Genomic DNA, 12,222 nt, shown 5'->3' with positions numbered 1-12,222 from the left:
GGAATCCGGGGCGCGGGGGGGGGCCCTGGGTGAGGGCGCGAGTCCGGAGCTCAGGTTGACCCCTGGGCGGGTCGGGGACACGAGCCGGGGCTGGGGTGCGCCTGCGCTGCGGTCGTTGCCCTGGGGACCCGCGGAGGCCGCGCTGGCTCGCAGGTTCTGAGGCTGGGGCCTTTGGCCGCGGCATGGCCGCCGACCAGCCGAGGGGGCCTCTCTTGGGGCGGGGTCTGCGGGAGGCCTGATGGTAGCGGGAGGCCTGATGGTAGGGGCACGCCGGTGAGTGAGGGCGCAGCGACCCCCGCCGTTGGAGGCTGCATGAACTGACTTTGACCCTGGGGTTGTGGTTCTGCCGCGGTCCGGCCCTAGTGGCCCAGAGAAGCAGGCTTCCCCTCCGGAGAGGTGCCAGCTTGCACCCACCTCCCAGGAGGAAGCGCGGGGCGAACATCTGATGGGTGTTCTTGCTGGACTGCTGCTGGCCTGTCCCTCTGTCACACCGCACCACAGCGGTCCCATGGGAGCATTCACGGGCCGTGGGGGCCGTGGCTGTGGGAGGCTAACAGCACGGTTTTCCTGTAGGTTGCTGTGCGGGACGGCAGGACTTCAGGGTTCCCAGCCATGCAGCAACGGGCCCTGCCCCTGCCGGCCAGCCCCAGGGCCGAAGGGGAGCCTCTGAGCCTTCTCTCCTCTGTGGCTGCCGGCCGACGTCTGACCCAGCATCCCTGACCCTGGGCTTCGCTGGCAGCCCCGAGTAGGAGCTGTCTCCTTGGTGGGGGGGGTTGCTGGGCTGCCAGCGCCTGGGAGAGCTGGCCCCCGGACTATGCCATCCAAGTTAGCGGGCCTGGGCCATTCAGAGGCATCTCCCCCGCAGCCCGGTTTTCAGGTCCATCCGCAGCCTGGAGACAGAATGCTCAAGGGACAGCTTCCAAACGCGGGCAAACACCTTCCAGCCCGCCCCAGGTCCCCGCCTGCCAACAAGGCTCAGGGCCCTGAGAAGAGCCCAGCGCTCCCTCTGAAACTTCCAGCCCAAATCAGCAATGAGGACCCACAAGCTAAGGCAACACCCTTCACCCCAAAGCCACCCACGAGGCCCCGGCTGGAGCGAGCTCTGTCGCTGGACGAGAAGGCATGGAGGAGGAGGCGTTTTCGAACCAGCCACGAGGACCTGGCTGCACGCGGTGGGGCCAGCCCCTCCAGGGGCTCCTTGCAGGACGAGGTCCCCAGGACCCCCGCCCACACGGACTCCCCACCCTGCCTGAGCACCTCCTTGCAGGAAATCCCCACGTCCCGCAGGGCCCAGGGCAGCACGGGAGGGAGCCCCTCCTCGTGGGGTCACTGTATCTCCGGAATGCTCAGCACTTCCCTAGACCTCCTGCACCGGGACGGGGCCTCGGCCGGGAGCACCGCCAGACTGCCGGCTGTGGACCAGAAGGTGGCCTCCCATTCCCTAAGGTCAGCAGACAGGGTGGACCCGGGTCAGGCCGACTGCAAGTCCCGCCTGCAGAGCAGACTGTTCCGGGCCCACAGCAGCCTGGGCCCCGGCCGGCCCCCGAGCCCCCTGGCCTGTGATGCCAAATCCTCCTTCAGCCTCCTGGCGCCCATCCGCGCCAAGGACGTCCGGAGCAGGTAAGGGCCCCCGAGGGGCCAGGGGGCGTCTTCATTTTAGCGTTCGCACGCAGCCTCCATGAGGAGAATGGGAAGGGTTTCTCATAAAACCATGTGTGGCGTAGAGATGTGGAGGCTAAGCCCCCAGCTCTCAGCTCCTTCCCAGAGGGACACTCCTTCCAGAACTTCCCCTCTGTGTTTCAGCACCACTCAGGGCACGCGCGCCTGTGAAGCTGGTTCAGAGGCACGCGTGACCTTCTACACACAACGCCGCAGCTCGTTTGCTCTCTCTCGTTCTGTGTCGGGGACAGCCCTCCGGTGGCAGCGTGGGTGTCCCCGCTGCTGTCTGAGTGGCCGCAGGGCCTGGCCATGTAGCCTTGAGCGGTGCTCTCACGTCCCGGAGGAGCGTTCAGGGGACCCAGCCGGCACCGCAGGCAAGCAGCCGCGGGCAGGGGGCTGCGGTCCGGGCCGGAGAGCTCTCTGGGGGCAGGGAGGGCGCGCAGGGCCCGGTTGGCTGCGCGTTGCTTCCAGGAGTGTCCCGGTTTCTCTGAGGCTCTGGGACTGTTTGCTGAGCGCCCCGCTGTCCATCAGCTCCCCCTTGGCCCCTCAACCACAGAGGACGCTGGGTTTCCAGGCTTTACGGGACTTGGGTAGCTGATGCATTTTGACTTTTTTGTAGCTTCCGGAGAACCGAGCCAGGTGCTTCCCTTGTCTTTCCTTCGCTCAGGACTCCCACACGTGCCTCTGGCTCCGTTCACCAGACCAGGGGCCCCAGATAGTTCCGAGTCCCGCCTGTCCAAGCCCACGAGTCTGTTCTCCGGGGACCTCAGTTGTGGGGCCCACACTGCGATGCCCAGGCTAACATTGAAAAGGCCTCCCCTGCCTGGTCCTTCCGTGCCGGGCCTGACCGCTGTCGCCACTCCTGCCGCTTGGCCCAGGCCTCTGCTCCCTGCCAGGGCTGGGTGGGTTGTTTGAAGCACACACGGGGCCATGGCCCTGACTTGGTTCCCATGCCACCCACTCCCCACCATGGTACCCAAAGGCCCCGGCTGAGGCCTGGCCCCACTTCCCTCACCAAACTCCCCACCACCACCCCACCTGCCGCCCTCTCCCATCCAGACCAGGCTGGCACCAGCCCTGCTGGACGCCGAGCCAGCGGAAGGTGGGATAGTCACTGCGCTGGTGTCCATAACAGACGACCCCAAACCAGAAGCCCTGAAACAACAGGACTGTATTCTCTCCCAGTTCTGGAGACCTAAGGTCAGAAATCACGGTGTCGCAGGGCTGCGCTCCTTCTGGAGGCTGCAGGGGAGGTCCTTCCCGCCTCTTCCAGTGCCTGGTGGCCCCGGGGTCCCACCGGCCTCTGCCTTCATCCAGGTGCTCTGCAAAGGTCTGCGTCTCTCCTCCCACGAGGGCGCTGGTCGTTGGACCTAGCGCCCACCCAAAATCCCGGACGCTGTCACGTTGCCATCCTTAACTAATCACATTGCAAAGCCCCCATGGCCACAGAAGGTCCCCTGCGTGGGTTCTGAGGGTCAGGAGGCAAAGGAAGCTGGTGGCTCCCCAGCTGAGTCGGACGGAAGCGGTTCGTCCGCTGCGGGGTCCGGCAGACAGCAAGCCGCTGTGCACCTGCGCGTGACCCCGCGTGGGCGGCGCGTGGCTACCGCTCGTTCCATAAGATGGGAGTCGCGTCTCCCTCTCTTCGGACGAGTAGCAAACCCCAGGTTGATGGGGCTCCCTCAGCCCAGTTCTGCCCCCCGAAGAGCCTGTCTGCACCCCTCGGGGTGCTCTGGGGCGGGAGCGAGCGCGCGGCCTCTGCCACGACCCGTCTGCGGCCGTGCTCGCGTCTGTCGCATCTGCCGCGGGAGGGGGGAAGCAGACCGCAGCTGTGCGGCAGAAACACGCCATTTAAGGACCCTGAGATTTGGATTTCATGCTGTTTTCCCATGTCACAAAACACTGGTTTTCTACCCCCAACCATGTGCAAGCGTGGAAATGGTTCTTAGCCCACGGACTGTCCACGAGCAGGCGGGACCCAGCCAAGGTCAGCGCGGAGGCCCCTGTGCTTAGGAGGGCCAGCTGCTGTGGACGGCGCGGGGCGCACAGGCCACAGGCACAGCCCGGGCACCGTGTCCGACCCGGGGCCTGGGAGGGGGTCTCGAGAGGACATCACGCCCTCAGGCGCGGGCATGGGGGTTCATGGAGGGCCCCCGAGGCCAGCAGGGGCTCTCCCCCAGCCGGACTGCGGCGTGTGACCCGCTCAGCCTGTCAGGGTTCTCAGCGTGGGGCTGAGCCTGCGGGGGCCTCCCTCTGGACACGATCGGGTGCGTGTCCTGCGGGGCCCGGGGAGGATGTGGGACTTGCTCGTCTGAGTTCCTGAGAACCGCCTTCTGCTGTCAGCGCTCAGCCGAGGCTCACAAGCCTTGCTCATGATTTCACCTCCTTCAAAGGAACGGGTTCCTATTTGCAAGACTGAGGTGTGAGGTGTTCTTGGCAAGTTGGGTGAAGAGTCGTCAGAGGCTTGGAGAGTGCTTGGGGTGTCTTAACGTGGGGCTGGTTTCTCAAGGATGCTGTGGAACGAGCCGTCTGTCATGAAGCCTGGTAACCCGAGGTGGCGGGGCCGGGCCAAACGCCCACAGGCGAGAGGTTCTCCCGCGTGCCGGAAGGTGGAGGCCGGCAGGGAGGCCTGTGCGGGGCAGCGTGGAGGTGTGCAGTGCGGGGAGAAGGGCAGAAGCCAGGCGCAAACAGCCGCACCCGGTGGTCCATCCCAGTGTTTGGGCCCACACCCTCTGAACACTGCCCCCCATCTTCCCACACCACAGTGCCCGGCTGCCAGGCCTTGGCACAGAGCCCCTTTGGCCTCCCCCCGCCCCTACAGACGGGCCTGGGACAGCCCTGGCTGCTGGGAAGCAAGGGGGGCCGCAGAAGGAAAACCAGCCGCCCCGGACGCTGGAAAGAGCCATCATTTGCACGCGGACATCAGGGTGATGGCTGACAGCGAGGGATGTTCTCGTGGACTGATCAGGCCGCCAGCCCATCTTGGGGTCACTGGAGTAGGGATAGGACCCATGGAACCTATTGGGGTACATCTGCCAGGAAACGGGAGTGGGGTCTAATCAGCCTGTGATACGACCAACACTAAGGAGACGATGAAGCTACCCTCTGGGCACGCAAGGGGACGGGTGGTCAGGGTGTGCACAGATGGATGCACTGGGGGGACGGGTGGTCAGGGTGTGCACAGATGGATGCACTGGGGGGACGGGTGGTGGGTGTGCACAGATGGATGCACTGGGGGGACGGGTGGTCAGGGTGTGCACAGATGGATGCACTGGGGGGACGGGTGGTCAGGGTGTGCACAGATGGATGCACTGGGGGGACGGGTGGTCAGGGTGTGCACAGATGGATGCACTGGGGGGACGGGTGGTCAGGGTGTGCACAGATGGATGCACTGGGGGGACGGGTGGTCAGGGTGTGCACAGATGGATGCACTGGGGGGACGGGTGGTCAGGGTGTGCACAGATGGATGCACTGGGGGGACGGGTGGTCAGGGTGTGCACAGATGGATGCACTGGGGGGACGGGTGGTCAGGGTGTGCACAGATGGATGCACTGGGGGGACGGGTGGTCAGGGTGTGCACAGATGGATGCACTGGGGGGACGGGTGGTCAGGGTGTGCACAGATGGATGCACTGGGGGGACGGGTGGTCAGGGTGTGCACAGATGGATGCACTGGGGGGACGGGTGGTCAGGGTGTGCACAGATGGATGCACTGGGGGGACGGGTGGTCAGGGTGTGCACAGATGGATGCACTGGGGGGACGGGTGGTCAGGGTGTGCACAGATGGATGCACTGGGGGGACGGGTGGTCAGGATGTGCACAGATGGATGGCTTAAAAGACCTAGGGGACAAAATGACCAAACACAGGTATGGCCATTGCCTGGGTGCTGATTCCGGGAGCATCCTGACTCATCTCAAGCTGGGTTGGAAGAAGGTTCTAGAAGGAGAGCTCCAAGCAAAAGGAAGACCACAGACTTTAGAGAAAGAGGCGGCCGCGTGTGGAGACCATGCAAGAAGAGCTGGGGCAGGCAGGCTGGTGTCGCGCCCCAGCGCGGGTGACCGGGCCTGTGTGCACGTGCGGGGCTCACGCACCCGTGCGGGAGAGAGCAGCCACGAGGCCGCCGGCTGGACAAACGCATGAGCGTGGGCTTAGGACCTGTTTTTGTGTGTCCGTTGGCCGAGAATGGTTTTTTCATGGTTGAGAAACAAGACGGTGCTACTGTTTCACGATACGTGCAAATTACACTACACTCAGACCCCACAGCCCCCAGATGAAGCCGTTACCGCACAGGCTCGCCCTGCGGGCAGCTCTGCTTGGCTGCTGTCAGCAGCGCCCCATGGGGCCGGTGGGGGCCAGGGCCGTGACCGCACGCGCGTGCTGTGGGACTCTTGAAATGGTCTGTGACCAGCGGTTGTCATGAGGGCGGACGTGCCCCCTGTAGTTTTCAGGGCCCCCGAGGCCACACTGAGATGGAGGCGAGCCCCTGGCACCGGGCCGCTGCTGTGCAGGGCCGAGCCCTAAGGGCCTCGGGGGAAAGAGCCCAGATGTCACCTTCAAGTCCTTCGTCTCAGGAGGTGACCGAAAAGTTGAACACGTGCTGGCGTTTGTAGAATTGTGAACACGGCGGGTGTTCCAAAAGGACAGTGGACCATCGCGCTGTGCCCCCTGCCCACCCGTGGGCTCTCGGGAAACCCCAGCTCTGGGAGAGCCTCCCAAACCTGGGCTTCCGCGCACTGCAGGGCCGGAGGCCACTGTGTGCCCCGAAGGCGTCCCTGAGCCCGGCCCCTCCCTGGCTCGGCCCTCTCTCCACAGGAGCTACCTGGAGGGGAGTCTCCTGGCGAGTGGGGCCCTGATGGGGGCGGAGGAGCTGGCCCGGTACTTCCCAGACCGCAACATGGCCCTCTTCGTGGCCACCTGGAACATGCAGGGCCAGAAGGTAAGCCGCCCCGCGCCCGCTCGGGTTCTCTGCCGGGCTCTCGGAGGCGCACGCCATCTGCCTGGCCTCTCGCCGACAGCTGGGTCACCCGGAAGGCACCTGCCGCTCCCACCTCCTGCTGCCTGGTGGGGGAAAATGTGGTTTTCTTACACATGCGGGTTTGTTTTTAGGATAGCTTTAGGCTCACGGTAGGTTTGAAGGGAACAGAGATTTCCGTAGAGCTCCTGCCCCATGCACGACCTCCCCCACGTCCACACCCCACCGCTGGGCCGGCTGTGACCGTTCGGTGAGCGTGCGCGGCCCGGTCTGGTCCTTGTCACCTTGGGGTCACTCTGGGTTGTGTTCACTCAGCAACTTCTGTGAGGAGGTGACAGTGGAGGCCTCCAGCTGCTCTGCTGTGACGGCTGCTTGTGTCCTGACCGCCAGTCGGCCCAGAGCCGCACCGCACAGGCCAGGGGTCTCTGCACTGATCTCTGGCTTTTGCTTCGGGGGAATCCCTTGGATGCTGTGCTGGTGGCTTTCTCTCCTCACAGCAAGGACCGTCCTTGGGTTGACGGTGTCCATCCCCTACATGTGGGGTGCTCTAATTTCTGGGGGCCAGGGTCGGACTTCCTGCACTGTGGACCATCCTAGTACGCCGCTGGGTGGGGCGAGGGGCATGACGGCTGTCATGGTGGCATCACAGAAGGCCCTTCCCTCCACACAGTGGTGCCCCAGGCTGGCACTGGGGGACAGGCGCTGGGAGGAAACAAGGCAGGGCCGGTACCAGCACGAGGTCTGGCTGAGTAACCAGGGGCCCTGCTGACACAGCCCCCGGAAGGAGACAGAGTGATTCTCCCTCTGGCTGAAGGACGAGGCAGGCGCCCAGGCTGGCAGCACTGCTGTCCCTGGGACGCCACCGTGTCTGTCCATGGGACGGTGTGCTCGTCCAGGGCCCTGAGGGCTTGCAGGCCACACGCATCCAGCCACAGGGTGCAGAAGTGCTCACCTCTGGACCATAGCGCCCGGCCCGGGCACCGCCACCTCCCCACCCAGAGTGTGTCTGCGGGCACGGGCCACGTGGCCAGGGCGGGGCACGGATGCAGGCGTGGCGGTGACCAGTGGGGCGGAGAGCGGCCTGGCCCAACCTGAGGCTCCCCTGGACGCGACCCAGGGACATGCTGGTCCCCGTGCTGCAGGAGAGGATGAGGCCGCCGGCCCTGCGGGAGCCCCTTGCTACACACGGTTCTCTGTAGGAGCTGCCCCCCAACCTGGACGAGCTCCTGCTGCCCGCCGAGGCCGACTATGCGCAGGACCTGTACGTCGTTGGGGTCCAGGAGGGCTGCTCCGACAGGTATGGCGTGCCCCTGCCCGACGTCTTCCCCCCCTGTCAGCCCCCCAGACCCTTGGGAACAGCACTGAGGTGGGCCTTCGGGGCCAAAGCTGCCGTGTGGGGCGAGGCCGGGGCTGGGTGGCTCAGAGAACTTAGAATAAATGAGTTCACTTCTTGGTGATGCACAGCTGATCTAAGAAAGGCACTGAAGGGCTGTGGGAGCCCCAGCTCACGCCCGACCCCTCAGCGGGGTCCTCGGTCCACAGCGCCCCGGCAGCACGGCTGGGGCTTGCAGGCTGAGGGGAGCGCACGGGCATCCCGCCCCTCGGGCAGCCGCAGGAGTCTCCAGGCCCCCAGGGTAGCGGGAGAGCACAGGCCTGGGACCAGCACTGGAGATGGACAAGGCCGCCCAGGGGCCCTCGTGTTGCTGTCTGTCCACCGCTCTCCCAGCAGGACGAGGCCGGATGGCAGGGCTCTCCGGGCTGCGGCAGGACGGTGGTGGGGCTCCGAGGCTCCGGCCCCCTTCCCAGACTGTTCTGGCTTCCCTCCGCAGGCGGGAGTGGGAGACGCGACTGCAGGAGACGCTGGGCCCCCACTACGTCACACTGTATTCCGCGGCCCACGGCGCGCTGTACATGTCCGTGCTCATCCGCAGGGACCTCATCTGGTTCTGCTCGGGTAGGTGGGCGCTCTGCTCCGCGCCGGCACCCTGGGCACCCCCGCCAGCCTCTGTGCAGGCAGGTGCCCGCGGGGCAAGCGGGGGCGGCCGTGTCAGCCCCGCCCCTCCGTCCCGCAGAGGTGGAGAGCTCCACAGTGACCACACGCATCGTATCTCACATCAAGACCAAGGGGGCCCTGGGCGTCAGCTTCACCTTCTTCGGCACCTCCTTCCTCTTCATCACGTCCCACTTCACCTGTAAGTCCCGGGCGGGAGGGACACTGCTCCCGCCAGCTCCGCCCGGAGAGTCTGGAAGGCAGAGACCCCGCCCCCTGTGACGGTGTCATCCTGTCGTGCTTGCTGGGCTCCCTTCCGGGTGCTGAGGCGGCAGGGGTGGAGGGGGGCGTGGGCTCACGCCGAGAATACCGGGCGGGACGGGTTCCCGCAGGCCCGGTGGTAGAGCTTGCTGGGGAGCGGTGACCACCCAGGTGTCCCGTGTCCAGAAGCCCCCGCTGGAGAGGCCCCTGCCATGCTCTGTTCTCACAGCCGGAGACGGGAAGGTGAGCGAGAGGCTGCTGGACTACAGCAGAACCGTCCAGGGCCTGGCCCTGCCCAAGAGCGTGCCCGACACCAGCCCCTACCGCTCTGACGCCGGTGAGCCCGTCCACGTGCTCCTGCCTCGTTCTCTGGGTAGTTTAGTGAAAGTAGACTTGGAGAGCTTTCGAGAATCAAGGTCAGAAAAGTCTAGAAAGTCACTAGCCAACGGAGGCCTGGCCTTGGGCTCCTCACGAGCCGTGACCGTCATCCCATTTGGCGACTATGCTTTCATGAGGAGCTCGGCCTCCCTCCCCCCGCAGGCCCTCCTGCCTCCTGGCTGCCCCGTGGGGACGGTGCCCTGGTGGAGGCGGCGTGCACGGGAAGCATGGGCTCCTGTGAGCGTGAGGGTGCCATGCCGTCCCCGGATGTCTGTCGCTGTTCCAGAGAACCGTGAACCAACTGCTGACCCAGGAGGCTGCGGAGCACACCCCCCGCGGCCGGGGCTGCGCCCCCTTCCCTGGGGAGTCCTTGCCTGTGGCTCTGGCGGGCCACAGACCAGACCAGTCCCTGTCTCCAAGGCGTGGCGAGCACGGGGAGGGCCAGGCTCACACGCTTCCTGTTTTGGCCAGCGGATGTCACCACGCGGTTCGATGGGGTGTTCTGGTTTGGAGACTTCAACTTTCGTCTGAACGGCGGGCGCGTGGCCGTGGAGGCCATCCTGAAGCAGGACCTGGGAGAGAAGGTGTCCGCCCTGCTCCAGCATGACCAGCTCACCCAGGAGATGAGGAAAGGTGAGGTCCCGGGGAGGAGGTGTGGTCTCCCCACCCCCAAGAAGGGCCAGCCTGCGGGGTTGACGTGGGACTGTGACTACTCCAGGGTCCATCTTCAAGGGTTTCCAGGAGCCGGACATCCACTTCCTGCCATCATACAAGTTCGACATCGGGAAGGACTCCTACGACACCACCTCCAAGCAGAGGACGCCCTCCTACACGGTGAGCGCGGGCATGCGGGCAGCGCCCAGCAGCGGCAGGGCCTGTGGGGTGCGGGCAAACACGGGCACCTGCCTGAGACTGCTGGGGTTGGGGGCGGTGCCCTCCGACAAAGGCCCTTCTGAGGACGGTCTGCTGGTCCTGGGACAGCGAGGCACGCGCCCCACACTGTCACTTGTTTGAGCCGTTTGTGGCTGCACGGCTGCTCTGCCCCTGGGGCACACGGCGGCCGCCGCCCCCGCCGCACATGGGGCCTAGACGCCGGTCAGGGCACTGGCTCGGGGGAGCGGCTCTGGGAGTGGGCTCCGGTGGGCAGGTTTGACACGGGGACTCTGCCTGAGCACAGCCGAGGTGACAGGCACGCAGGCCAAGCCCTGCGGCAAAGCCGTGCATCGGGGCCCTTGTCTGTGGGCTCTTTTCCGCAGGACCGGGTCATGTACAGAAGCCGCCACAAAGGCGACATCTGTCCCGTCAAGTACTCCTCCTGCCCCGGCATCAGGACGTCTGACCACCGCCCCGTGTACGGCCTGTTCCGGGTGAAAGTGAGGCCAGGGAGAGACAAGTCAGTACCCTCACCGCACGTCCTCGCTCGTCCCGCTCTCACAGCCCCGGGGGGGCGGGGTGGGGGCTATTCCTGATCCGAAGTGGCTGTCACACACAGGCGACACGGGTGCAGTCGGGCCCGGCCTGGGCTCCGTAGGGAGTTCTGCTGGTGGGCGGCGGCCACACTGGCGCGTGGCGGGTCCCAGCGGCCCACAGGGACCGGGCGTCAGGGACGGCCTCCCAGAGGCTGAGCCAAGAGCCAGCCCCCCCCCCCCGGCTGACGCCCTTTCTTCCACAGCATCCCGCTAGCTGCCGGCAAGTTCGACCGAGAACTGTACTTAATAGGAATTAAAAGACGCATTTCCAAAGAAATTCAGAGACAGCAGGCGCTGAAGAATCAGCACTTGAGTACTATTTGTACCGTTTCTTGAGGTCTGCCCGAGGACCTCTGTCACCTACACGGGGGGTTACTTGACCGAAAGCCCCTAAAAAGAAGAGGTTGCTGTGTGGGACTTCTCCCCCTTTTTGGGCTTCCGACAGACCACTGCTCGAGGCTGACATGCTTTCTTACCAAGAACCCCACGGGGAGGCCAGAAGACCGGCCGGGCGGGGCCGAGGCGCCAGTGCCCCCGCCCAGAACGAAACCAGCCACGCTCCTTCCCAGCACGTCCCGTCAGGCCCCACGCCGCCATGCCACACGCGTGGTCCCTCGAGGCAGGCATCTGGGTGGGGCGGGGCCGGAGCGGCCTGCGGGGCACACACTCCCAGGTCCTGTCTGCTCCCCCACAGCCGGTGTCGGCAGCCCTCGCGTTGTGGACCTGCAGCCCCCCAGCAGTCCTCGGGTGCTGTTTCAGGGCCACCCCTTGGTCTTGGGGGGCTGGCCGAGCCCTCTTTTCGTTTTGGTGATTTCAGACCATTTGCATACATACGTACTGCCAGCCTCAAACAGCATTCATGTAAGTAGTGCATTTCCTGGCCCAAAAAAGCAGGGGAGGCTTAGGGTGTCCCCACCACATTCCAGATCTCTTCTTTGAGGGCTGAGCCCGTGATCACCCATGATGGCTCCTGCAGACAGTCTCTGAATGTGGGAAAATCAAGGGGCACTCAATCTAGTCTTTTAAATTATTTATTTTTCCATATTTATATTTTTAAATAAATCCCTATATTAAATCTTAAACTCTTTATGGCCAAAGACTGAGTCCTAGAAAGAGCTCATCGGTGCACTCGGCTGTTCTGATGCTCTCAGAACACAAGGATGCCCCACTCAGTGGCAGGAAGTCCTGTGTACAGTGTGGCTGCCCTGTGCCGTCTGCTGTGCGTCCGGCTGCCACCCTGACTGTGAGGCTGGCTGGAAAGGGGCTTTGAAGGGAGAAGGGAACACCCCAGACCTGAGTGAACCACGAGGAAACGAAGTCACTTCCAAAGACGAGTGTATCCACTATCAGCGCCCACTTCCGTAACACGAAGCTAGGCGCACCTGGCCTCTGACANGGGGGGGGGGGGGGGGGTCTGTCCATGAGAAGGTCCGGTCAACCCCATCAGACTTCCAGAAACTTGATTGTCTGTCCGTATAAAATTGTGCTCAAAGAAA

General features: G+C 64.8%; 2 protein-coding genes across 6 annotated transcripts in view; both read left to right on the top strand.

Moving 5' to 3' along the window:
* Positions 1-12,221, top strand: part of INPP5E (inositol polyphosphate-5-phosphatase E) — a 12,582-nt gene extending 361 nt beyond the window's left edge. The window contains exons 2-11 of one of the 4 annotated variants that reach the window (XR_004626643.1): positions 574-1,620; positions 6,469-6,592; positions 7,828-7,925; positions 8,458-8,582; positions 8,701-8,820; positions 9,109-9,216; positions 9,729-9,890; positions 9,990-10,091; positions 10,514-10,650; positions 10,930-11,069. Coding sequence is in view for 3 of the 4 variants with exons in the window: in XM_034664819.1 (XP_034520710.1) it covers positions 815-1,620; positions 6,469-6,592; positions 7,828-7,925; positions 8,458-8,582; positions 8,701-8,820; positions 9,109-9,216; positions 9,729-9,890; positions 9,976-10,091; positions 10,514-10,650; positions 10,930-11,062 (1,929 nt within the window). In the remaining variant the exon portion in view is untranslated. Of the gene's footprint in view, positions 1-573; positions 1,621-6,468; positions 6,593-7,827; positions 7,926-8,457; positions 8,583-8,700; positions 8,821-9,108; positions 9,217-9,728; positions 9,891-9,975; positions 10,092-10,513; positions 10,651-10,929 lie in introns of all 4 variants that reach the window. The other 3 variants (XM_034664819.1, XM_034664820.1, XM_034664821.1) reach the window with 3 other exon arrangements.
* On the top strand, positions 1,615-6,493 carry LOC117803057 (uncharacterized PE-PGRS family protein PE_PGRS54-like). 2 transcript variants are annotated; one of them, XM_034664831.1, is made up of 2 exons: positions 1,615-5,422; positions 5,463-6,493. In XM_034664831.1, exons 1-2 carry the CDS (start codon positions 4,749-4,751, stop codon positions 5,794-5,796), a joined length of 1,008 nt encoding a protein of 335 aa, XP_034520722.1. In that variant the 5' UTR covers positions 1,615-4,748; the 3' UTR covers positions 5,797-6,493. The 2 variants fall into 2 exon arrangements, with proteins under 2 accessions (XP_034520722.1, XP_034520723.1); XM_034664832.1 differs by having other exon boundaries at positions 1,615-5,382; positions 5,463-6,492.
* Position 12,222: the final 1 nt, after the last annotated feature.

This window comes from Ailuropoda melanoleuca, chromosome 7 (genome assembly GCF_002007445.2).
Source record: "Ailuropoda melanoleuca isolate Jingjing chromosome 7, ASM200744v2, whole genome shotgun sequence".
NCBI lineage: Eukaryota > Metazoa > Chordata > Mammalia > Carnivora > Ursidae > Ailuropoda > Ailuropoda melanoleuca.
The sequence above is the reverse complement of the archived record's forward strand: the minus strand, read 5'-3'. Positions and strand labels throughout refer to the sequence as shown.